Here is a 27,952-nt window from a genome sequence, read left to right as displayed (position 1 = left end):
TATAGTTAACAGCTGTTATATTTAGGTGGTAGATATATCAGTATGTTTAAATTCATTATACTATTCTTGGTTTTTTGTATGTTCTTGACATTTTTTATAATAAAACAGTAAAAAAAAAAAAGTTAGCAAAAGATTGTTTTCCCACTTTCTCCTGAAATAATATAGAGACATTGACCGAGGAAGAGATGTTTTCATTGAACCTGTTCTACCAGGAAAGAGATATTTGAAGTAATGTTTTTAAAGTTTTACTCTGAAAGGTAGAACAGCCACATGTTGCATATTTATGTGTTTAAAACAAAACCTTGAATGAACTAATATTTTTCTACTTTGCTTTTTAGTGGAATATTTCAGATTATTTTTTCCAAAGAGGGGAAACTATTGAAAAAGAATTAAATAAGGAAGAGGCAGCACAGCAAAAGCAGGCAGAAGAGAAAGGAGTGGTTTTAAATCGGCCGTTCCACCCTGCACCGCCATTTGATTGCTTGTGGTTATGTCTTTATGCAAAATTGGGTGAACTATGTGTGGATCCCCGTCCTGCTGTCAGGAAGAGTGCAGGGCAAACTCTGTTTTCTACAATTGGTGCACATGGAACTTTATTACAGCATTCAACCTGGCACACTGTTATCTGGAAGGTACTGTAAAATAGATTGGACTATCAGCTTTTAGTGAAACATGCTTATATATTAATACTTTTTCAGTTAAACTTATTTATTTTAATTTTTTTTTTTTTTTTTTTCCTGAGACGCAGTCTCGCTCTGTGGCCCAGGCTGGAGTGCAGTGGCCGGATCTCAGCTCACTGCAAGCTCCGCCTCCCGGGTTTACGCCATTCTCCTGCCTCAGCCTCCCGAGTAGCCGGGACTACAGGCGCCCGCCACCTCGCCCGGCTAGTTTTTTGTATTTTTTAGTAGAGACGGGGTTTCACCGTGTTAGCCAGGATGGTCTCGATCTCCTGACCTCGTGATCCGCCCGTCTCGGCCTCCCAAAGTGCTGGGATTACAGGCTTGAGCCACCGCTCCCGGCCATTTCTTTTAATTTTTAAAGAATTTTCATGTATTTGTGTATTTGACAAAACAGGAAATAATAACTGTGTCATACTGTAAATTGTACCTCACACAGAGCAAATTAAATATTAACAGCCTTGTCTCTGTTTCTGTCTTCATCTCTTATTATCACTTTCGTGATTTCTGCCTTTGTCTTTCTCTCTCCTTTTTCCCCCCGTTTTCCCAAATTGTAAAAACCAGGAGTTACTAAACAACAAAGGGTAATCAGTCCCTTACAATAGAGTGGAAAGCTTTTGGGGTTTTTATTTGTTTTACTTTTGAAGTCTACTTATAAATATGTAATTTAAATATAATCAAAAGAGAATTTTATCAACAGATGAATATCAATAGTAATGAAGTTTACTTGTAGACTCACCAAACAAAAGTAACCTCCAAATGGTATATTGTACATATTCATTACATTACAATTTCATTTTTTTCTTCTTTTGAAACTTTCTAATGAAATCAGCAGTTTATTAGTGATCATTCCCTCTTTGCTAAAAGTCTCTTCTTTTTTGTTCCATATGTTCCATTATAATAAATTTCTGTTTATAATCCTTTCATGTGCTTTTGTGAGTTTTTCAAATTAATAGACCCCAAAATGTCTTCTTAAAAAATTAATGGACTGGACATGGTGGCTTACACCTGTAATCCCAACACTTTAGGAGGCTGAGGCAGCAGGATCACCTGAGGTCAGGGGTTCGAGACCAACCTGGCCAATATGGTGAAACCCCATCTCTACTAAAAATTGTAAGAAAAAATAGCTGGGTGTGGTGGTGCACCTCTGTAATCCCAGCTACTCGGGAAGCTGATGTACAAGAATCTCTTGCACCTGGGAGGTGGAGGTTGTAGTGAGCCAAGATCATGTCACTGCACTCCAGCCTGGGTGACACAGTGAGACTGTCTCAAAAAAATATATAATAATAATAACACTCTGTGTTCCCAAATAAAATAATCCAAAACCCTGTTTTCGTTTTTCACTTTTTATTTTTTTAAAGTGATAAACATTATATATATTATAGTAAAAAACCCTCTTTCCTTCTGTCTTCTATTTCATTTCCATCCCATAGTTCCTCCTCAGATCACAAACATGCTTAATTCTCCCATACAGTTTGTTTTTAATCTAATACTTTTCTAATTTTCCTTTCAAGCAACTTCATTTTTTATCTTCTTACTGCCTAATTCTTAATGATTTTTTTCTCACACCCCTTGCGTTGTTTTATTTTCTGTAATTGATTTCTACTTCAGTCTCTTAAACATTAGAGTGTAACAGAATCACCTTGAAGACTTGTTAAAGCACAGATTGTTGAGCCACTATTGTCAGCCCTTCCCCAACTTGGGTTTCTGATCATTTTGACCTGGAGTGAGGCCTGAGAATTTGTATTTCTGTTAAGTTCCTGGGTGAAGCTTGATGCTGCTGGTTAGTTCAGAGACCACTTTGAGAAACACAGAAATTATTCATAGGCTACAGTTGATCTTTTCTTGTGAGTGAAAGATAGGGTCTTTCTCTGTCATGCAGGCTTGAGTGCAGTGGCCTGATCGTAGCACACTACATCCTTGACCTGCCAGGCTCAAGTGATCCTCCCACCTCGGCCTCTTGAGTAGCTGGGATTATGGGCTCACACTACCAAGCCCAGCTAATTTTTGAAATTTTTTTTGTAGAGACAGTCTCACCATATTGCCCCAGCTGTTCTCAAACTCCAGTCTTCAAGCAATGCTCCCCACTTTATGGCCTTCCAAAGCACTGGGATTACAGGTGTGAGCTGTCTCCAGTAATTCTACTTTTGTCCTGGACCCCTCTCCTTAGCTTTGTTTTTTTTGTTTTGTTTTGTTTGTTTGTTTGTTTTGAGAGGGAGTCTTGCTCTGTCACCCAGGCTGGAGTGCAGTGGTGCAGAGCTCCGCTCACTGCAAGCTCTGCCTCCTGGGTTCATGCCATTCTCCTGCCTCAGCCTCCCAAGTAACTGGGACTACAGATGCCTGCCACCACAACTGGCTATTTTTTTTTTTTTTTTTGTATTTTTGGTAGAGACGGGGTTTCACTGTGTTAGCCAGGATGATGTCGATCTCCTGACCTTGTGATCTGCCCACCTCAGCCTCCCAAAGTGCTGGGATTATAGACGTGAGCCACCACGCCCAGCCGGCTTTGTTCTTTTCTTATACCTTACCCCATAGATCCTCCATTGATACCTCAACAAGTCTTATATTTTATCCAGTTAATTTAATTTTATTTTTTATTTAAGACAGTATCTCACTCTGTTGCCCAGGATGGAGTGCAGTGGCATGATCATGCTCACTGCAGCCTCAACCTCTCCTGGGGGCTCAGGTGATCCTCCCACCTCAGCCTCCCGAGTAGCTGGGACTACAGATGTATACCACCACATTTGGCTAATTTGGGGTTTTTTTTTTTTTTGTAGGGACTGGGTTTCGCCATGTTGCCCAGGCTGGTCTTGAACTCCTGAGCTCAAGCAATCTGCCCACCTTGGCCTCCCAAAGTGCCAGGATTACAGATGTGAGCCATTGTGTGCAGCCTTATTTTTTTTATATTCCATGATAAACTTAAGAATATATAATTATGGCCAGGCACAGTGGCCCACGCCTGTAATCCCAGCACTTTGGGAGGCGGAGGCGGGCGGATCACCTCAGGTCAGGAGTTCAAAACCAGCCTGGCCAACATGATGAAACCCCATCTCTACTAAAAATACAAAAATTAGCTGGTGTGGTGGCAGACACCTGTAATCCCAGCTACTCAGGAGTCTGAGGCAGGAGATTCACTTGAACTTGGGAGGCAGAGGTTGCAGTGAGGTGAGCTTGTGCCAGTGTACTCCAGCCTGGGTGACAGAGTGAGACTCCATCTAAAAAAAAAACAAAAAACAAAAAAAGAATGTATAATTACCTTTATTGGTCAGTTTCCTCCAATATATAGGGATTGATAAGACTTTCAGGTATATTTTTGGTAACACTTTATAGATTCCTATGCTGTTGCCATTAATGCTATTACTTAAGCTATATTTGTCAATGCATTTTAAATGATATTTTTATAAATATTTAGGTACTCTTTCATCTACTGGACAGAGTTCGAGAGTCCTCTACCACTGCAGACAAAGAAAAGATTGAGTCTGGAGGTGGCAATATTCTCATTCATCATTCAAGGGACACAGCCGAGAAGCAGTGGGCTGAGACATGGGTGTTAACATTGGCTGGAGTAGCAAGGATCTTCAACACTAGAAGATATTTGCTGCAACCTTTAGGTATACATATATTTTTTTCTGGTTATACAAGTAATCAATGTTAAAAGAAATTTGGAAAATAGAGACGATTCTTTTAGAGTTCATATACAATGCTACTACCTAAGAATAATCTACTTTAACTTAGTCTTTATGTGTGGTGTGTGTGTAAGCATGTGTATTTTCATTTGTTTCATTGAGAAATTATTTAATGTGTACCTACTGTGGGCTAGCGTCTAGGGGATACAATGAAAGGCAAAATACACATCATTCTTGCTATCATGGGCATGAGGAAGTACCCATAATTACATAAATAAAGGCAAAATTTCTACAATGGCATGTTACAAGGAATGGTACGTTGTGAGCTTCAGTAAGTATTTGACCTGGCCAGTGAATTCCAGATGGGCTTTCCTGAGAAAGCAATAGTTTTCCTGAGATCTGAAGGGTAGGAGTTCATCAGGCAAGAGTAAGATGAAGTGTGAAGAGCCTTGCAGTCAATGAGAGAATGTAAAAGAGACAAGAGAAGATTGAGGAAAAGAGATGGTGGACCCTAGCATGTTTAAAGGTCTAGAATGAAGAGAATAAGAAAGAGTTTGATTATCAAAGAGATTGAGAGGTAGTGAAAGGCCAGATCATCCAGATCATGTAGAATGTGGTAGGAGAAAGGAGGCTGGGCAGGGTGGCTCATGCCTATAATCTCAACACTTTGGAAGGTGGAGGCAACAGGATAGCTTGAGCCCAGGAGATTGAAACCAGCCTGAGAAATATAATGAGATCTTGTCTCTACAAAAATTTTTCTAAAATAAAAAATCATCCAAATGTGGTGGTGCACACCTGCAATCCCAGCTGCTTGGGAGGCTGAGGTGCAAGGCTTGCTTGAGCCTGGGATGTGGATGTTGCTGCAGTTAGCCAAGATTGTGCCACTGCACTCAAGCCTTGGTGACAGAGTGATACCCTGTCCCCCCCTCAAAAAGTTAGGATTTCATCCTAAGAACAATGAAAAAAACTGATAGATTTTAATTCATGATTTGACATGATCAAATATGCACTTCAAAAAGATCATGAAGTGCATATCTTAGTGTGCATGTAGAATGGAATGGGAACAAAGAAGGATGACACGATGTTGTTGGACTGGTTAGGAAACTGTTGGTTGTGTGTATCGGTGGTTCTCAAACAGGGCCCATTTTTCTCCCATAGGACATTTGGCAATTTTGGAGACATTTTTAGTTGTCATAACTGGGGACGGTTGAGCATTACTGTCATCTGGGGAGGGTAGAGGCAAGGGTTGACGCTACACATCTTACAGTGCACATTTTACAATGCAGCCTCCTATAACAAAGAATTATCCAACCAGAAGTGTCAATGGTACTAAGACTGAGAAACCCGGTTGCCGACTATACTACTTTCAATTCTGGTGGTAATGCTGGTGTGCTGGTAGTGGTAGAAAAAGGTGAATAGAGATACTTTTGTACATAGTTATAAGCATGTTGTACACATTATTTTATCTATTTTATTATTTTGTGTTTGGCATTTTTTAAACTTCTTTGTGTTAAAGGACAAGCATATTTACTCATTCCATAGGCATTTTTATATGTTGTTCTTTATGTGCACTTTTTTCTCCTTTTTTCCAAAAATAATTTGTTGTGTCTGATCCATTTTGCATGTTAGGGCTTGGCATATGTATTTTTAAATATTGGGATTTTTTTCATGTAAAATTTACATACAGTGAAATGCACAAATTATCACTGTACATTTGCTAAGTTTTGGCAAAATAAGCATTGTTTTTAGTACCTTCATGATATTTCTCTTAAAAGCTAAGAACTAATAGATTTAGATTTTTTTTTTTTTGTTTTTTGATGGAGTCTTGCTCTTGTTGCCCAGGCTGGAGTGCAATGAATGGCACGATCTTAGCTCACTGCAACCTCCGCCTCCCAGATTCAAGCAATTCTCCTGCCTCAGCCTCCCAAGTAGCAGGGATTACAGACAGGCATGCGCCACCATGCCCAGCTAATTTTGTATTTTTAGTAGAAATGGAGTTTCTTCGTGTTGGTCAGGCTGGTCTCAAACTCCTGACCCCAGGTGATCTGCCCACCTTGGCCTCCCAAAGTGCTGGGATTACAGGTGTGAGCCACCACGCCCAGCCTAGATTTAGATTTTTTTTTAAATGAAGACATAAGACAATTAATGTCTTTGATCATTCTTTGTAACTTGATGACTAAGACATGATATTTGTTATTTTAGAATAAGTTTTATATTTTTAACATAACCATGTGCAATATATAATTACATCTAGTCTTTTAGAGGGACTCCCTCTCTGACATAAAATATGTTAATAGAGAAATTGCTGGAGTTTTTCTCCCTAAATGGCACAGGATATTCTAAATCTGATATTAGGTCACCATTCTGATTGGCAAATGTAATGATTCATGAGACTTTTAAACTGTGATGGCAACAGGTAGAAGTGTTTTAATTGTTTGACATTTTAAAATGTAAGTTGTCAAAACTTTTAAATAGTTTACTTAAAATTCTGTGTTTTTATTGTATGTAAATTTTACCTCTTTTTTTTTTTGAGATAGAGTTTCGGAGTTTCACTCTTGTTGCCCAAGCTGGAATGCAGTGGTGTGATCTCGGCTCACTGCAACCTCCGCCTCCTAGGTTCAAGCGATTCTCCTGCCTCAGCCTCTGAGTAGCTGGGATTATAGGCGCCTACCACCATGCCCAGCTAATTTTTTGTATTTTTAGTAGAGACATTTAGGTTTCATCATGTTGGCCAGACTGATCTCAAACTCCTGATCTAAGGTGATCCATCTGCCTTGGCCTCCCAATGTGCAAGGATTATAGACATGAAGCACTGGGCCCAGCCCTCAATTTTTAATAAAAAGAATATGGTGGGGAAAGATGCATATAACTAGGCAGGTGTTATGGTTTGTCCAGAGTAGGCAGATAGTACCTATTGTTTTATACCAGACCTACTTCAAGCTTTTCTGTTAACCACCTGTTTTCTCAGGAATTTGGGGTTTATCCCTTTTTTAAAAAAATCTGGTCATTTATCACCTTTCCAAAGTGAAAGTTCTTAAACTTTGATTATTTATTTTACATGTTTCATAGCCTACGTATGTTGTACTGCTTTGGAAAATATCAACTTTCCTCATTTTTTACATCATTTTAATGTAGGTATGTGGATAATAATCCATGTTATTAACAAAGCCATTAGGCTTGTTTGCTGTAGTAAAAAGATGTGACTGGACATGGTGGCTCATGGCTGTAATCCCAGCCCTTTGGAAGGCTGAGGCAGGAGGATTGCCTGAGCCCAGCCTGGGCAACATGGTGAAACCCTGTCTCTACAAAAAATACAAAAATTAGCCAAGCGTGGTAGTGAGCATCTGTTGTCCCAGCTACTTAGGAAGCTGAGGTGGGAGGATCTCTTGAGCCCAGGAGTTCAAGACCAGAGTGGGCAACATAGCAAGACCCCATCACTAAAAAAAAAAATTTTTAAGTAGATTAGCCAGGCATGGTGGCATGTGCCTGTGGTCCCAGCCACACTTGGGAGGCTGAGATGGGAGAATCACTTGAGTCCAGTGAGCCATGATCATACCACATGATGCTCTAGCCTGGGTAACAGAGTGCGATACCATCTCTTAAAAAAAAAAAAAGAAAAAGAAAAAAATTCTGCAGCTCTAAAATAATTTAAATATGAAAACTAAAGTATAAAGTTAAGATTTATATGGAATATGACATAGTTTATCTTAAATATTTAAACCAATAAAAAACATGTATTATACTGTCCTAAGTTACAACTTTTCCAATGATTCTCTGATTAAGAATGAGAACGTCTTACTCAATCATTAATAAAGGTAGATGGATAGACTGAAGATGTTACTGAAATGCTTTTGTTTCAACCTCATTGATTTATTTTTCTGTTCTCCTTAGGCAGAAGTTCTGGGAAATAGTATAAATATGTATAAGTACATACATATTTTGGGGTTTAAAATATTTTTTTATTTCAGTAGCTTTTGGGGTACAAGTGATTATTGGTTACATGGGTGAATTGTATAGTGATGAAGTCTGAGATTTTAGTGCACCCATCACTTACCTGAGTTTTGTTTTTAAGATTGAAACATTATTTGATATATCCGTCATCCTCTTCTTGGTGCCCTTTGTTCCTATATCTGAAAATTTTTTTTATCGGATTTCTAGGTTGTGATAATTTTAATTCCCATTGTTAGTATCTTAGTACCTAGTCATGTATTTTTCAGTTCTGTAGGATTTTAAGCAGAAAAATTAAGCAAATATGCTTTCAAGTGTCTAATATTAAGAGAAAATTTGATCACTTTTATAATAGTTTTTCTTCTCTTCCTAATATAGGAGATTTTTCAAGAGCTTGGGATGTTCTTCTTGACCATATACAATCAGCAGCACTCAGCAAAAACAATGAAGTATCTCTGGCTGCTCTGAAAAGCTTCCAGGAAATTTTACAGATTGTGTCCCCTGTCAGAGACTCGGATAAGCCTGAGACACCGCCTGTAGTTAATGTACCTGTGCCTGTTCTTATAGGGCCCATATCAGGCATGAGCAGGCCATTTGTAAGAACAGATTCCATTGGAGAAAGACTTGGAAGATATAGTAGCTCTGAGCCACCCATTGTTACTGATGAGCTTGAAGATTTGAATCTATGGTGGGCTGCGTGGAATACCTGGTATAGAATTGGATCTGAAAGTACTAAGCCTCCTGTTACTTTTGATAAACTAACCTTTATTCCTAGCCAGCCTTTTCTTACAGCTTTAATTCAGATATTTCCAGCTCTCTACCAACACATAAAAACTGGTTTCAACATGGATGACTTGCAAAAGTTGGGAGTCATATTGCACAGTGCTATTTCAGTCCCAATAAGTTCAGATGCATCCCCTTTTATTCTTCCATCTTATACCGAAGCAGTTTTGACAAGTTTACAGGAAGCTGTACTTACAGCTTTAGATGTTCTCCAAAAGGTAATATAATTTGAGTGGCTATCTAAGTAATAATGCATATAGTTCTCTGAAATTTTTTGTTTTGCTATATATTTTCAGGGATAAATTTTAGATCATCAAGATTGTTTTATATGTATACTTTGGGACAAACTGAGGATTGTCAAGATCTAGGTATTTTGAAAACTTGTGGTTTTCTGATGTATTTTGAAAGGTAATTCATGTATGTTTTGAATCTTAAAGAAGCTGCCTGCATCCTCATGTTTCACTTCACCAGGATTTTTGGTTTGTCCATGCAAGTCTTCACAAGAGGATATAATATTTGGAATAAAAGTTTCAGTAAAGTACTTTTATAATTAGAAAATTGATAAGCAGTGGGATTTTTAAAAATCTGTACTTAAATTTAGCTCTGAAATTATTGAAAGCCTATATTTAAAAAAAGAAATTTATGAAAAGTATTTTTCCTCAGTTTTTAAAGAGATTTTTACTGTGTGTGTTTTGTTATTGCAAAAAAAAAAAAAAACTATTCAGACAAACATCTAAAATTATGGAACAAATTCAGATTAGCAAGCAAGAGTAGATCAAATTCAAAGTGTTTTTTAGACTATCAAGATAAATTGATAGCACAATTCACAGTCATCAAAATGCTAAGCAAAAATCGCCAACTGAGTAGCCAGCCATTCCAACAAAGTAAAGACATTCTAATAAGATTGGAGTAAATCTAGATTCTGATCACACATGTTATCAGTAACCATTTGTGTAGTGTGAATTAGATTTCTGATTAACTGCATCTTACCCAACTGGAATGATAAAAATTTTCACAGTAAGAATTTCTACTGTACCATGATACCTCCTAATTACCTCTGGAAGAAGTTTAGCTGAGCAACAGTTCTTGAACTGTTTAATCCTAGTTGTGTTGTGCAGGAAATGTGAGGAAACTAAAAATAAAAGACTCTGGCATTTAAAAAAATTCAGTGTAGGGATATTGGTTTTCTACAATTGAACTCAAAATACCCATCTTTATTTTCAATGAGGAAGAAAAGTAGCCTGTCAGTAATTACCCACCCTGTCCTTGGACATGCAAATAAGTTGCTTATAGACTTTAGGGGATGGAAGAGTTATCCTATCAGAAAAGAAAATAAGACATAGGCCTTTTGAGATACCCGTAATTTGGTGCTGTCATTCAGATCTTTGATTCAGGTTTTTATATATGTGTACAGGATAAACAAGAAACAACTTTTTTTTTTTTTTCAGAAAAAAGTGTAAATTGTATTTTTAAAAAACTCTGCTTTAGCAGTGAGAGGAAAAGTGAAATCATTTATCCCAACTACTAGTAATTTGTTCTGAGCTTTTAATAGCTTTGAAAACAAAATAGGCCGGGCGCGGTGGCTCAAGCCTGTAATCCTAGCACTTTGGGAGGCCGAGACGGGCGGATCGCGAGGTCAGGAGATGGAGACCATCCTGGCTAACACGGTGAAACCCCGTCTCTACTAAAAACTACAAAAAACTAGCTGGGCGAGGTGGCTGCGCCTGTAGTCCCAGCTACCTGGGAGGCTGAGGCAGGAGAATGGCGTAAACCCGGGAGGCGGAGCTTGCGGTGAGCTGAGATCCGGCCACTGCACTCCAGCCTGGGTGACAGAGTGAGACTCCGTCTCAAAAAAAAAAAATATATATATATATATATACCTTCAGTCTGAAACTTAGGAAGGGTTATTGTTGTTCATTTATATTATTTTAAAAGTATTAATGTTCACACTAGCCATTGTTGTGTTGTATGATTACCTAAATGATGTTTCGTAGACCTTGAATGTAAGATTTTTAATGGGTTTCTAGTATCCCCTAACAGAAAAACATATATTTTATTATCAGAGTGTTTTTATATTTTATTCCACAGGTATGAGAAAATTTTTGCACAAGCCAAATTTACTTGCTTTTGGACTTTATCCTTAAACTAATAGTTATCCAGCAAAACATTTTATAGATAGAAAGCTATTTTCTTTCCTAAGAGAAAAACTGATTTCTGGTATCATGTTTTCTTTCTAAAGGGGAGCATTTATGTTGTTCTTCCTCAGTGCTTTTATATTGTTTAGGACTTCAAGTTCTCAGTCTTCTCTTCGTTCTCAAATCACCAGTTCCCCGCCACGCTGACTTAGTTATATGTGCTAATTTATTTATTTATTTATTGCCAAGTTATTTTAGCATACGTAGAGGAGCTGGGAATTTAATTGTCTGCTTTCTGTATGTGCTGTACTGTAAGTCCTGAGGTCAGGAAACTGCATCTGTCTTATTTATTGCTAAACTTCTTAGTCAGATGGCTGGATACCGTATCTGCATTCATCACCAGGGCTGCCGGAGTTGCACTCTAGGAGACAATATCACATTGTATGTGAATGATGCCCTTGGAGTTGTGTAAAAAAGCCCTGTCTTCTAAGCAGCATGGGCAAGTTTCTTAATCTTTCCGTACTTCAGCTTCCTCATCTATAAAGTAAAAATAATAAATCTACAACTTTTTGCTTGTTAAATGGGATATTTGTAAGGCACTTAGTGCCTGGCATGAGTTAAACATCCAGTAAATGTTAGCTGTTGTTATTTTCATCATCAAGTTCTCTAGCAAAGGCCTTAGTACGTGCCAGGCACTGAAAAGATTATTGTTAAATGAGTTAGTAAGTGAAACCTTAAACAATATAAGAAATTAGGTGTTCAATAATTTTTCTTGTCTTCAAATAGATAGCTTTCAAGGACTAATAGAAAATATTATCTAGATTGCTTATCAATTCTTAGCTTTTGGACTAAAATTTGTTATCAGGTTTAGTCTATAGATTTTTCTGATATTCAGATTTCAGAATACTGAAGAAAAGCCCGTAAAAACTTCTTAGATGCAGTTTGTTGTTAAAAAATTGTAGGTTCCAAATTATGCATTTTAAAGTCCGAAAATTGCTCTATACATCAACTATAACACTATTAGTATGTTTTCTTATTAGAAAGGACCATTGAAAATCAAAATGCATAGTCAGTCATTAATTTGTGTTAAGATACTTACAAAGAAATTATAATACTTAGTTTTCTCAGGTACCCATATGTGGTTTTTTGTTGTTGTTAGTTGTTGAAAATAAAATAATTCACTTAGAGTAATTCAGTCTCTTTTTCCACAGTAATTACTACTTGTTTACTTCTAGGAGTTAAGATCCAGCAAGAGGTTAATGAGGAAGAAAGTAGAACTATTACAAGCAGTCAGTAAAGAGAATTTTTAGAGTGCATAAATTTTACTATTCAAATTCTTCATTATTTCTGAGAAAAAAAATACTGAGACATGGTGTTAGATGTCTTTATACTATTTTCTTACATTATAATTATAGGACAATCAAACTTAGGTATGAGTAGTACTTGCATATCTACTTTATATCTCAGTGCAGTTTTATCTAAAAGTTCCATTAGAGCTAAATGGCTACATCTCCTCTGAGGGAAAATAAAACTAATATGGTATCTGATAAGCTAAAAGCCATGGAGTGCATAAAATAAACTTTGTACATACTGTTTTTTAAGATATTTTTTAAAAAGTTAAATGGTTTGAATTTTGGTTTAGTATTTTAAGAGTACCTACCCTCTCAGGCATAAAGTGATCATCCTTTTTGTCTTATAAAGCACAAGTATATTTTAGACGCTTCATAAATAAGATCATTAAATATTTTTCTCACAGAGAAAAATGAAGACTTAAACAAGAAAATATGAAAAGAAAAAATAAATTTGTGGCTAGAAAAAACCCAATTTAAGTATTTGCAACACATTTGAAATAATTAAAATCTGCAGTCTCATGATATGCATTTTAGTCTTTCTTCCTATCAGATTATTTGAAGTAAGAAACCTAGAGAAACTAGTTACTATTTATTAAAATGTTTTCTTATATTAAAATATTTTAATTTATTTTAAATCAAATCTATATATTTAGATACATTTTACATTAAATATACACAGCCCTGTTAAAAATTAATCCATACATTTCTTTTAGAAACAAATTTTCATAGATGACTTATTTTCCCAACTGCACACACATGATTATTTGTTAAAGTTGGTGGACCAGGCATAGTGCAGAAATCAGATGTCATTTCAATGAACTGATATCACAGAATTTGAAGTCAGTGTCATCATGGTTAGTGACACATTCTTAATGGCCTAATGGCTGTATTACTGAACAAATGATCAGATTGTAGAACCTGAGGACTGCCTGGGACTTCTCTTTCTTTGCCCTTTTTCTATTCTGTTAAGAAATAGAGTATGTTAGCAAAATTAAGGTTAATGTAAGAAATATGATCCAAATTATTAATGGTAGACTTGAATTTTCTCTGAATTCCAATATGGTGTTATCCTCATGTTTTGAATGTGGTAATATTAATTTCTTTAGCTTTTATTTCTCTAATAAACTTAGATTTGTTTGTTTTTTTTAAAAAAAAAAAGAAAGAAATCACACTTTAAAACGCATTTTTTAGCTGATTAACAGTTTCAGCCTATACTTTATTCTATAACAGTTTAAAATAGTTTGTGCCCTTTAGGGCTTAGAAAAGATGGTGTAATACATAAAATAAGACAGTTTTTAAGATTCTCTGGTTAAATATATATACAGTAAAGAACTTATTGGAGTTCAGATTGTGCATTCTAATGTTCTTATTTTGCTTTTATAGGCCATTTGTGTAGGACCAGAAAACATGCAGATAATGTATCCAGCTATATTTGACCAGTTGTTGGCATTTGTAGAATTTTCCTGTAAACCTCCACAGTATGGACAGCTGGAAACAAAGCACATTGCAAATGCAAAATATAACCAGGTAATTTCCTGTAAATTTTATTTACTTTGTAAGATTTCATGGCTTATAAATACAGATAGTTTCACTTAAGATGGACTTTGATTATCTCAGAAAAGGATACTTTTCACTCACAAATATATTTACACATGTCTGTTAGCAGTTTAAGCTGAACAGAAATATTGTTTGGGAAACTAATTCTGTGTTCTTTTTCTCCTCATTTATGACTTTCCTCTTCCAACTGGTTCTTCAGAAAGCTTGGCCTTTCATATTACTCTGCAGTACATCTTTCTTGAAAAATATAAGTTCCTTTGTACTTCTTTCTTGGTTGCCCCATCCCAATACAAAACAGCATCTAAATTCCTAAGTCTAATCTTACTTAAAATAGATACCTGCCATGCAAAATGAAGAAACTGTTTGTACTAAATAAGAAGTTGTACACTACTGGTGTGAAATGTAGTTGGATTTTACATAAAATATTTTTATAGCCATAGTTGGCAAATTTTAACTTTAAGTAAATTTCTGAATGCATGCACATGCTGATTTTGTTCACTCAATATAAAAATTATAATTTTATATCATCCGAAAGTAGTTTTAATATGTATTAACTTTTCTCATTCTATTTGTCTTGCAACACAATGGAATCACAATAGATCCAACTATTTGCACCGGTGAGTTAAATTTCCTAAAATTGTCCTAACCTATTGGCAACAAATAAAGTACATCTTTCCCGGTTCTTGGTAGAATGCTCTATGTGCTTTTTCAAATAGTTTTAATTTTTTCCTGGCTGAAAATTGTTTTTTTCATGAAGTACATATCTCTTTGAAAACTTTGCATGTAATATAATCTGACCTAAAACCAAGGCCTGAACTTTAAGACAAAGATGCTTTCTCTTTAAAAACAATATGATTAATTTAATCTTGTTTATTTTTAACTGCATGTGAAAATATTACTTTCTAGGCGGAATGGGTAGCCTTGAATTATGTGCCGTTTGCTGAAAGGTCTTTAGAAGTAGTTGTGGATTTATACCAAAAAACAGCGTGTCACAAAGCAGTGGTGAATGAGAAAGTGCTCCAGTATATTATTAAGGTATCTTTTTTTCATTTCAACACTTTCATTAGATTGTGAGAACATTATTGAAATTATTTCTTAGGTAATATATTATCATTATATTGGGATAGATGGAAAATACAATTTGTATTATTATTTGTAGTGACTTTTCTCCAATATTCATGAATTGTATTTTGCAAGCCATTTTTCTAAAAGTTCTTCTTAGTGAAAAATATTTTAACATAAATGTGCATTAAATTGGTTACAGTTCTTACATTTTCCCACATAACCCGATGAGAGGATTTCTTAGGACAATATTCCTCAAGGTTCAAGGTTGATGAGCATTCAGGGAGAAATTCACAATGCAGCCCATAAACTTAACTGAACATGCATGCTGACTTTTTTAAAGCCACTTTTTTAGTATATGGACAGCCATTTAAAAGATTCTTGTTGATTGTGTTCCATTCCTCTAAGGCTTATTTCTTGTTTTTCCCTATGTTTTGAAGGACTAGCCCTAAACCTTGTTCTTCCTTTAGCATGTGGATGTACCTTATGTTGATCATATAAATACCAGACCAACTTGAGCTGTCTTCTTTCAAGACTCATCTATCCCCATCTTTCTTCATTTGTGATTTTTTTCATTTTTCTTTCAGCATCTTATGCAAGGCTTATTAAGCCTTGGATACTTCAAGAATTTTCTCTCAACTGTACTTACTATTCAAATTGTCATCCTCTTTCAGCTTTCCTTTGTTTCCATGTCCCTTAAATAATCTGTGGCCTTCACCTAGTTACCACTCACTCTTCGCCTATTGTGTGTTGGCTTACGTCCATATTGCTCTACAGAAACTGCTTTCTTAAAGTTACAAAAGACCAAATCTTCACATTCTCAGTCCTTCTCTAATGATTCATCTTCCCTATAGCATGGTACTGGCCTTCTGAAAGCTGAGCCTTCTGAAAGCTCTTTCTTCCCTTGACTTTTATGATACTTTTCTCTCCTCACTGCTTACCTTACCAAAGCTATCCTCTCTCTTCATTTATTGAGCATATTTTTAAAGCATCTTTCTACAAGGTACTAGCAATTTAAAATGAATAAAATCATTCTTACATTTAATAATTCAATATAGAGAATAAAGAAAGGCAAACAAGTGATAATACAGTATGTTAAATGCTAGGTAAAGACCATAGTGGAGGCTTGGCAGATTGACCTATCTGAGCATGTTTCTCGTCTTTAAAAGAAGGATGATACCAATACTACTTACATGTCTTATGTATAATAAGAGAATCCATTGAGATACAGCATTTAACGATGCTTGCCAAGTAGTCAGTGCTGAATAAAAATTGAGTTCCTCTGAAAGACAAAAAACTAAGTCAACTGCTGAGGCGATTTGGGCAAGAATTAATAGAGATGACACTTGAAAGAGTTAAGAGTTAGGTTAAAAAGGGGGAGGCAGGTATTATAGGTAAATTAAACAGTGTAAAAGATCATGGTATATTTTTAAGAAATGTTGAGAAATTTAGTTTGGGACCTGGGATATGTCTGAAAAAATAACTGTTGGTCTTCTAAGCAATCATAAGATCAGACTTTATTCTTTAACCATTGAAGGATTAAACACTAAACAGTAATATAAATCAGTTTGTGTATTTTTTTTTTTTTTTTTTTTAGAGAGACAGAGTTTTATTCTGTCACCCAGGCAGGAGTGGAGTGGCATAATTATAGCTTACTGCAGCCTCAAGCTCCTGATCTCATGTGATCTTCCTGCCTTAGCCTCCCAAGTAGCTGGGACTACCACCACCCCCAGCTGAATTTTAAATTTTTTATAGAGACTGGATCTTGCTATGTTGCCCAGGCTGGTCTGAAACTCCTGGCCTCAGGCAGTCCTCTAACCTTCTCCCAAAGCACTAGGATTATAGGTGCGAGCCACTGTGCCTAGCGTCAGTTTATACGTACACACACACACTCGCGCGCACACACACACATACATACATACATATACATTTTTTTCTTTTTTTTTGAGACAGAGTCTTGCTCTATTGCCAGGGCTGGAGTGCAGTGGCTCAGTCACTGCAGTCTCCACCTCCCGGGTTCAAGCAATTATCCTGCCTCAGCCCCCTGAGTAGCTAGGAATACAGGCGCACACCACCACGCCTGGCTAATTTTTGTATTTTCAGTAGAGACGGGGTTTCACCGTGTTGGCCAGGCTGGTTTTGAACTCCTGACCTCAAGTGATCCACCCACCTCAGCCTCCCAAAGTGCTGGGATTAAAAGCATGAACCACCATGCCCAGCCACTCAGTTTGTATTTTTAAAGGAGTTAAATGATCTCTTTTCTATAATCCCATTTCATTGATGCCACTTACCACATTGTTTTGTGGTTAATTGGACAAGGCTCTTTCTCCAAAATTGTGAACCTTGTGGTGGCAGGTAATTACTGAGCACATGCTGTATACTACTGCCTGTTTAGTTGTGTAAACATTTTTAAAAATAAAATGTATAAATTGAATGGATCTGCTATGCTTAATGTTTTTCTTGATTTTAATAAAATATCAATTGCAGTAGCAAACGATACTTTTCTTTCATCTTAGCTTGAGTTATAAAATGTAAACTCAAAATGGCCCATATATCATTTAGTATTCTTTTGGTTGCAAATGACATACACTCGGGCTCTGACTAGCTTTAACAATAAAGGGAACTCTTGGGCATGCTTAATTGGAAAATTCAAAGATAGAGGAAGGGCTTTATGACTAGTTGATCCAGTGGTTCAGCAGTATCATCAAAAACCACATTTCTTTCTCTAGAAAGTTCTGCTAAGAATTGACCATATCGTTTGTTTTCTTCAAAGCTGTAGGCCAGTAACAGGATTATATGTCCAATAGGAAGAGCGAAGAAGAGAGGGCGAGCAAGAGAGACAGAGAGAGTGTGTATGTTCATGCATACACACATTCACACACTTCTATTCTTCTTCTTAAGTTCCTAAAATTAATTTTTAGTGGATCAGCTTTGGTCCCATACCCACTCTTGAACCAATGATTATGGCCAGGGAAATTGATTGGATTCATTGGCTTAATCAACTTATCATCTCTTTGCCCGAATTCCCAAACTGGAAGTAGGGACAGTTCCTCCCAAAGCACATAGATTATATGGAAGTGGAAGGAGGGGAAGGGGATAAATAGATTCTGGGTGTGCTAATTATCTGTTAATGAAGGCATATTTCATGCTAATATGTAATGGTTAATATGTATACTGTATGAGTATTCAGTAATAATTTGTGTGGAAGATGATATTTGGTTTTATATCCTTGAAATATGAAAATGTTTCTACTCTTTCTTAGACCAGAATTTTTATGTAAAAGCAGAATTTTTACTCTAATGCAAATTGCCTGACAATATGCCAAAACTGTTTGTCAGTGGTGCTCTGTGTTAGTTCTTTATGATGTTTTGGTCAGTCTAGTGTTCTAATTGCCAGATGGAACTGTGATCAGAGAAATTCATTCTGAACCACCACATTAGTTCTTTTAATGAATAAAAGCCACCTATCTCAAAAGTTGATCAGTTGAAAAGATAAGTCACTATACTTAGTCACTATATATCTAGTTATTGTACATAATTCAAATGCTCTACTCCTGCATCCTCCATGGTCAAATCTTAAATTATCAGTTTTACTGAACTATTTGGAGAAGGAAAAAAGTACACAAAAGTATTAGAGTAGGATATAAAATTCAAATAATTTTACAGATAGAACATACAACTTCAAAGTATTGACATTTTATGCTGTGTTTACTCTTCCCTCACCATTAGTTGGCAAATACAGTCATGTACTGCTTAAGGACTGAGATACGTTCTGAGAGATGCATCATTAGGCCATTTCATCATTGTCTGAACAGCATAGTGTACTTACACAAACCTAGATAGTATAGCCTACTTCACATCCATGCTATATGGTCTAACCTGTATATGTGGCAGATGACTGTGTAAGCAATATTGACCCTTTGCAGATGGGATATCCACATCAGCCAAATTATTTTTTGCTGGAAGAAATATAGCAGAATTTTCTTTTTCTTTTCTTTCTTTCTTTCTTTTTTCTTTTCTTTTTTTTTTTTTTTTTTTTTGACACAGAGTCTCACTCTGTCGCCAGGCTGGAGTGCAGTGGTGTGATCTTGGCTCACTGCAACATCCACCTTCCGGGTTCAAGCGATTCTCTGTCTCAGCCTCCCGAGTAGCTGGGACTATAGGTGTGTGCCACCACACCCAGCTAAGTTTTGTATTTTTAGTAGAGATGAGGTTTCACCATGTTGGCCCAGATGGTCTTGATCTCTTGACCTCAGGAACCACCTGCCTTGGCCTCCCAAAGTGCTGGGATTAAAGGCTTGAGCCACTGTGCCCAGGCAGAATTTTCTAATTCCATAACAGGTTAATAAAAGCTACAGAATTGTGTTTCCTACTCTTAACTTTTCAGATACTATCCCTGTTATTAATGATGAAAAACTGAGGTTCAAAAATGTTATTTATTTAGGCTCATTGTTTATAAGATAGAGATAGGATTTAAAAGTATATCTTTCCAGGCAGTATTTGAGGACCATGTTTGAGAATTGGCCTTTCTGGGAAATAACCTCATTTTTTAAATGAAAATATAACCCTTTTTAAGATGAAAATACCTATGCTATTTTTTTTCTCTGCTGTAGTTTTTCTTACGTAATTAAAATTGTGTGTGTATGTTTTAATTAATGCTTATATTAAACTGTCTTTATTTTCAGACTCTTAGGGTTCCTCTCAGTTTGAAGTATTCCTGCCCTTCTGAAAGCACATGGAAACTAGCAGTATCCTCTCTCCTCAAAGTTCTTTCTATTGGGCTACCTGTTGCCCGGCAGCATGCTTCTTCTGGAAAATTCGACAGTATGTGGCCAGAACTAGCCAATACTTTTGAAGATTTTCTCTTTACCAAAAGGTCAGCTCATTCATTTTAAAAATTAAGACAATCTTTCAAGAAGTGGCACATTATATCTTCAGTTGCTCTAAAAACAGTTGTCTTTATTCATTAACAAAGTAATTGATTATTAAGGTTGCTAGATTGTATTAAAAACACACCTGGATTAGCCATTTATCCATTGGGTACATTATCCATGAACAATGGAGATTTTTGCTTTTTGTATTATTTTTGGTTATAAGACAGGAATATCATATATAAAACAATACGAATGCATCATATTTAAGCATTTTAACTTAATAAAACTAAGACGATTCATTTTTTAATTTGATGCCCATTGAGCATTACAAGAGAAAAAGAATGTTAGAAAATCAGTGCATTACCAGAATAAATCGGATGAGTGACAATATAATGATCAGCTCTTTAAGATGTTTAGATTTGTCAGGGAATAACAATTTTCATTGTATGGTATCTAATTTAAAGCTTGTATTTAGGATGCTATTTTGACCCCTCCCTGAACTGCTTACTGTAGGATGATTGGAACACAGACTACGTTTTTTGAATGAAGAATTTGCTGAGGTCCACCTAGAGCTGTGCTATTCAGTACAGTAGCAATCACTAGTTACAAATGACTAATTAAAACCAAACTTTAAATAAAATTAAAATTTCTTCAGTCTCTCTAGGCATGTTTTAAGTACTCATTGCCATGGGGGACTAGCAGCTGCCACACTGGGTAGAGTAGATTATTGGACATTTCCATCATCACAGAAAGTTGTGTTGGGCAGGACAGATCTAAAGCATGCCCTTTTACTAAATGTGGACTTGTCTGTAATAGCTGTAATAACCAGGCATTGTTGAATCCTTCTAGCACAAGTAATTATCCTTCATGTTACAATGGTGAAATTCTTTTCTGATACAGAGCCTTGCTCTGTTGCCCAGACCCGAGCACAGCGGTGTGATCACAACTCACTGCAGCCTCGACCTCCCGGACTCAAGCAATCCTCTCACCTCAGCCTCCTGAGTAGCTGGGACCACAAGCGCATGCCACCACACCTGGCTAATTTTTAAAATTTTTTGTAGAGATGGAGGGTCTCACTATGTTGTCTAGGTGTCTTGAACTCCTAGGCTCAAGTGATCCTCCCACTTCGGCCTCACAAAGTGCTGGGATTACAGACATGAGCCACTGCACCTGGCCAATTTTTTAAATGTTTGTATCCATCAATCATTTTTTGATATTGTAGAATAATACTGTCTACTGCTAAATAACTGTTTAACATTATTAGTTTGAAACCACTTAAATTATGGGTGTGATGTAGTTGAAGAAAAAACTACATTGGCATATGGATAATGATTGAGTCCACAACAGAATGAATGAACTGAAAAAAATTTTCTTTACTATTCTAATATGATTTAATTATTCAGTAAAGAAAATTTCTAGGGTGCAGAATATTAACTTGCATTTCCTCTATAAAAGTTTGTCTTGTATTTCAGAATTTAAAATAATAATAGGTGATCCTAATTTCTGTCTTGCAAGTGGTCAGACTTTGTTTTGTATTTTATATGTTTTTCACTTCTAGAAATGTTATTGATACCAATGTAAGCATACTGTGTTTCGGAAGGAAAATTATATGCACTCATAAACTATATTCAAACAAATTATGTTTTCATCTTTAAAATAACTCTGAAAATTTGAGTTCCTTCATAGACATAAGAACCTGAGTCACTTAATTTGTGTCAAGCACATAGGTTGAGAAATTTAAATTTTTCCTTTTATTTTCTAATTGTCTATATATGCTTAATGCCCCATTAACAAATTGAATAAGCTTTCAGATCAGCTGGTTTTTTTTGTTTGTTTGTTTGTTTTTTTGCAATGAGTAGAACTTCTTTAAGTATTGCTTTCCCTAGCCAGGTGTGGTGACACACCTGTAATCCCAGCTACTTTGGGAGGCTGAGGTGGGAGGATTGCTGAAGCCCAGGAGTTTAAATCCAGCCTGAACAACATAGCAAGGTCCTGTCTATATAAAAAAAAAGTTTTTCTATGTAAAATAATATTTTATATAATTTTGTATCAATGCAGTTGTATAATTCATTTAAAATTTTAGCTCTAAATTTAGAAGTTTTTGTTTGCTTGTTTTTGTTTTTCTTGAGACAGTTTTTCTGCCATCTTCCTTATTCTTGAGTTTCTTATGAAATATTCTTCACTTTCTGGACTTTATTCTTATTTTATTAAATCCCGTTTTCCGGAGAGTTTTTTAATATAGAAAAGTGAACACTGGAACCAACGACCAAATAATAGTATTTTACATAATATTGTATCAATGTAGTTGTATAATTTCATTTCAAATATTTTGCCTGATTATGGCTCTACTTACCTTAAAGGTTTGAATATGTTTGGTGTGTTGGAAAATACATTACTTAAGCAGCAGCCAGCATAGTGGATAAGAGCATTGGCTTGGCAACCAGACTACCTGGATTCAAATCCCAGTAGTACTACTTTGTACTGCTTTTTAGACAAGTTATTAAACCTTTCAGTGACTCATTTTTCTCACTGTTAAATGTCAGTAATAATGCTGCCTAACTTATAGGGTTATTGTGAGGATTAAATCACTTAAAATGAGTGAATGCTTAGAATAGTACCTGGCATGTAAGTACTCTAAAATGCTTGTTACCACTATTATTGTCATTAATGTTTTTTCTTTCTCTTAGAAAAGGTGACATTATGAGTGTTAATTCCTATGAAACAACTATATTTTAAGCCAGAATTCTAAAGGCCAAAACTCTAAATAACTGAGACTTAGAAATTTAGCTCTAAATTTGGAGGTTTTTGTTTGTTTGTTTTTGTTTTACTTAAGACAGTGTCTTGATTTGTCACCCAGACTGCAGTGAAGTCGCATGTTCATGGCTCACTGCAGCCTTGACCTCCTGACCTCAAGTGATTCTCCCACCTCAGCCTCCCTTGTAACTCAGACTATAGGCGTACACCACCACACCCAGCTAATTTTTGTGTTTTTTTGTAGAGACGGGATTTTGCCATGTTGCCCAGGCTTGGAGTTACTTTTAATGGCTAAAAAATAATAAAACTTCTAAATTCAGCTCTCAAGTAACACAGTATCAGTATTCCGAGTTGTGGTTGTTCTACTTACAGACTTAAGCTTTCTACTCCATGGAGTAGTTGATGAACACACTAAATTGAGAGTCAGGAGACCTGTGACCTGGTTCTGACTTGCTGTCTACTTTCTGTTGATCGTGAGCTGGTCCTTTCCCCTCACTAGGCATTATTTTCTTTATTTGAAAGACAAAAAGAAGGCCAGCCGGAGTGTGTAATCCCAGCACTTTGTGAGGTCAACTTGGGAGGATTGCTTGGGCCTAGGAGTTTAACACCAGCCTGGGCAACATAGTGAGACTCCGCCTCTACAAAAAAATTTTAAAATTAGCCAGGTGTGGTGGCGTGTGCCTATAGTCCCCACTACTTGGGATGCTGAGGTGGGATGATCGCTTGAGCCCGGGAGGTTGAGATTGCAGTGAGCTGTGATTGTGCCACTGCACTCCAGCCTGGGCAACAGAGTGAGACCCTGTCTCAAAAAGAAAGATGAAAAGTTATTTGTTGGAGTAATTGTAAAGGTCCTTGAATGTTTTTAAACAGCCTTTTTAACTTACAGTTTATACTGGATAAAGCCAGTTTAGTTTTTGTTTCATAGATCAAGAATACTTTAAAGCTCAAATTGAAAGCTTTTATCGGTCAGTTGATACTAAAAATGCAGTGTTAAGAGAACTTAAAAACCATGCACATTTTCACAGTTTCATGAGAACAGGTTTTCTCTTTGTTTTTGTTTTCTAAATAAATGATAAATTTAGAGGTCATAAACTTTTAGATTTTATCTTTATTTATTTATTTATTTATTTTTTATTTTTTATTTTTTTGAGACGGAGTCTCGCTCTGTCGCCTGGGCTGGAGTGCAGTGGCTGGATCTCAGCTCACTGCAAGCTCCGCCTCCCGGGTTCACGCCATTCTCCTGCCTCAGCCTCCCGAGTAGCTGGGACTACAGGCGCCAGCCACCTCGCCCGGCTAGCTTTTTGTAATTTTTAGTAGAGACGGGGTTTCACCGTGTTAGCCAGGATGGTCTCGAACTCCTGACCTCGTGATCCGCCCGTCTCTGCCTCCCAAAGTGCTGGGATTACAGGCTTGAGCCACCGCGCCCGGCCAACTTTTAGATTGTAAACTTTACTTAATGCCACACATGTACTATGTTCTATAGCTGAAATTTATCAGTAGTATTTGAACAGTAGCAAGATTATTTTGGAACGTTGCTTGGAATGGCAAGACTTAATGAATTTAAATAAGACTAATACTTGATTATTTTTTATATTGGTACCTTTATAAATCCTTTAACCTAATTTATACTCTAAGACTTTAAGAATAAACATCTCTCTCTCTCTAATATTCCCCAACCTTTTTGATCTGCAAGATGCTTTGGCAAGGGAATACAATAACACAGAAACTACAAATAAAATCAACTAGAAGAAAGGAAAGCTTTTGCATGTCATTGAGGGCTATTATAAGTAAACAGTTTAAGAGAAAGAAAAAGTCAAAATTGAAAAACATAAGGACTGCAATTTGGTAAACACTTGAAGTCTATTAGAAATTCATTCAGCCAACTTTGAATACCAAAACATGGTAGTTATCAAAGGAGACACAATGGGTGAGTGGGAAGTTATACAATTAATGATCTGTGGACCTTACATTAAAAATCACAAAGTACTGTGCAAAAGAATTGGACACTAATGTTCATAGCAGTGTTATTCATAGTAGCAAAAAAGTGAAAATAACCCAAATGTTTATCAACTGCTGTATAGATAAATTGAATGTAGTATATTCATACAGTGGAATATTATTCAGCCGTAAAAAAGGATGAAATGCTAATGCATGCTCTAACATGGATGAACATTTAAAACATAATGCTAAGTGGAAGAAACTAGACACAAAAGGCCATATATTGTATGATCTTGTTTATGGGATATATCCAGAGTAACAAATCCATAGAGACAAAGTAGATTTATGGTTCCCAGGAGTGGGGGGAAGGGAGATAAGGGGGAGTGATTCCTTATGGGTACAGAGTTTTTTTGGGGGGATGATCAAAATGTTCTGGAATTAGAAATGGTGATGTTTGTACAACTTTATGAATATACTAAGGAACACTAAATTGTATATTTTAAAAGGGTGAATTTTATAATATGTAGATTATATTGCAACAAAAATTTTAATATGTCATACAGAGAGAACTGACAAAAAGTACAAATAACACTTTATCAGTTTGAAGGATCTTTTTTATTTTAAATAAAGATTCATGAAAATAAATTTTTAAAGATTACTGTAGTTTTCAAATTTAAGGAATTTTAAATCTTACATAACTCATGTGTAACCTGCAGTATTGACCATTGCCCCTTATAATTTATACGTAAATTCTGTTAATCAGCATTTTTAAAAGCTCAATCGATGTTTTTGATATGTTTGCTAGTTATAAATTAAATAACTGTTTTTCAGTTTTTAGTTTTATATGCTACTCTCTTCCCTCATCATACAATATCTTAAAAATCTAGTTCAGTGTTTCTGATATATGATCCAAATAGTATTAATATTATTAATGTGTGTTGAAATAAACACACTAATATACCTTAGCACATGCTGTACACACTAAAAGTATTAATATTATTAGTGTGTATAGTTCTATAACATAGAAACATACTATAATATAGAAACAATATAGAAACACTGAACTATAATATAGAAATATACACACTAATAATATAGAAACATACACACTAATAATATTTTTTTTTTTTTGCTTCTTCATTTTTTGTTGATAATCAACTCATCCTTAGTTACCTCCACCATCATCACAAATCTTTTAATATTACTAAGCCCTTACCTTCCTTGGTTATAAATTAAACACAACTTTTGTCTCTAGAGATGCAGATATAGTCTGTGAAGCTGCTTTGATGGCAGTGATTGTGAAATTCCTCTGATTGGTTCAGGTTTGGGTAAATTTCTTTCAATTTTTTCCTCTAGTTCCTACTACCAATTTATAGTTAGCTTAGGACTTGGACACCAGAATCTAAGTTCCATGAGAAATGGACTGAGTCTATCTTGTTCACAGCTAGATCTTGAACACCCAAGAATATAATACCTGATGCAAAGTAGTTGGTACTCAGTAGATATTTGTTGAATGAAAAATGTCCAAATCAATGAAACCACAGTCTGATGCCCATATATTCCTGTATACAAAATTGTATATTATACTTAATATACAGAAGTGTATATTAAACCTAAATGTTCTAATACTATTTTTACATCTACAACATAAAAAAGAATAATGTATGTTCAAATATCAGATAAATCTAGGTTTAGATTGTGGCCTCGTCATTTACTTAAAGTGTGTTCCCAGGCATATTAGTAGGGATTCTAAGTTTCAGTTCCCTCTTCTGTTGATTATGTGATAATTACTACATGGAATTGCTATGGGAGATTAATACAAATAAAGCTCATAGTACAGTGGCTGTCTAACTTTTTAGCTGTCATTATTCTAACAGTTATTACTATCCTCTTCTCAACTGTTTTTAAATAGTATCTCGCTGTTTTTTTAACTTTATGTCCATTTTACTGTTCACTCTTATGAGCCACAGTCTGGAATCCACCTTGGTTCTCTCAGAACTATTGATTTCCTTTCTTCTTGTTGGAACAATTTTCTGCTTTAGAAAATCTGCATCAGTCCTCTTCTTTACAGATTTTCTCTCTTTATTGTAAAGATCTTTAATCCATTGTATTTGTTACAAATTAATGACTAATGGACTGTCTCTGAGTGAATAATTCAGCAGCTTCACTAAGGCTCTCTTAAATAACCAACAATATAAGTGAATTCAAGTAACACCACAATGGTAACTTCTGCTCTGCTGCAGATGATATATCTTTACTTTTCATTGTTTTTTCATTCATAATATCGAAAGAAGTTTAGTTCTATGGATTTTATTTAGTTCAAGATTGGACCTAGTGTTTTTGTAGTTAGAGTATCATGTTTGTAATTAGCTTAATCGTTTAAACTAATTACTTTAATTTATAATATTACTCTTCTAAATAAATAATAATGCCCCAACCTGGGTTGGAAGACATAATTTTTTGACATTTGAATACTGTTTATTTTGTTTGTATTTGCAGGGAATATTTTATATTTAAAAATCAAGTGTTTTGTTTATCTTTTTAGCATACCTCCAGATAATCTCTCTATTCAAGAGTTTCAAAGAAATGAAAATATTGATGTCGAGGTAAGGAAGCTATTTAAAATGTTTTCCTGTGACCATTTTTGAAACCAAAGAGTAAAAGTGTTTGAACTATACAGTTGCTTTTCGAATAAAGTAATAGGTTAAGATTAAAACTGAAAGCATTAAAACTCCTACAGGTTAAATGTTGATGTTTAAAGGACTGACATTTTAAAAGTGACTTCCTTAGATTTGTTACAGTCTTGTGCTTTGTGCATGTTGTCCCAATACTTAGTTGTGTTCATTTAATAAGTTTAAAAAGAGTTGATTCAGTGAAATAAATCCATCAGTCGGGGGCATGTATTTGAGAGCTTCCTCTGCAGTTTGACATACCAGATGTTTCTGGTTCAAATTAATCAGTTGCTTGAATTTTTCAATTTTTAATCAGCTGTATATACAGCCTATGGAATTCTTAAAGCAAATAGTGTTTTTTAAAGAATATATTTTGAGGCCGGGCGCAGTGGCTCACGCCTGTAATCCCAGCACTTTGGGAGGCTGAGGTGGGCAGATCACAAGGTCTGGAGATCAAGACCATCCTGGCTAACTCGGTGAAACCCGGTCTCTACTAAAAATACAAAAAATTAGCCAGGCGTGGTGGCGGGCACCTGTAGTCCCAGCTACTCGGGAGGCTGAGGCAGGAGAATGGC

General features: G+C 35.7%; 1 protein-coding gene across 1 annotated transcript in view; it reads left to right on the top strand.

The window, feature by feature from the left end:
- The window catches only part of MON2 (MON2 homolog (S. cerevisiae)), a 135,449-nt gene that overhangs the window by 91,959 nt on the left and 15,538 nt on the right, over positions 1–27,952 (top strand). The window contains exons 23-30 of the mRNA XM_011926196.1: positions 339–632; positions 4,090–4,288; positions 8,630–9,252; positions 13,905–14,048; positions 14,678–14,695; positions 14,985–15,113; positions 19,825–20,015; positions 27,251–27,311. Of these exons, the coding sequence (XP_011781586.1) occupies positions 339–632; positions 4,090–4,288; positions 8,630–9,252; positions 13,905–14,048; positions 14,678–14,695; positions 14,985–15,113; positions 19,825–20,015; positions 27,251–27,311 (1,659 nt within the window). The remainder of the gene's footprint in view (positions 1–338; positions 633–4,089; positions 4,289–8,629; positions 9,253–13,904; positions 14,049–14,677; positions 14,696–14,984; positions 15,114–19,824; positions 20,016–27,250; positions 27,312–27,952) is intronic.

The sequence above is a fragment of the Colobus angolensis genome, unplaced genomic scaffold (genome assembly GCF_000951035.1).
Source record: "Colobus angolensis palliatus isolate OR3802 unplaced genomic scaffold, Cang.pa_1.0 Scaffold67, whole genome shotgun sequence".
Lineage (NCBI taxonomy): Eukaryota > Metazoa > Chordata > Mammalia > Primates > Cercopithecidae > Colobus > Colobus angolensis.
Note: the sequence above shows the minus strand (reverse complement) of the source record. Positions and strands in the feature narration are given on the sequence as shown.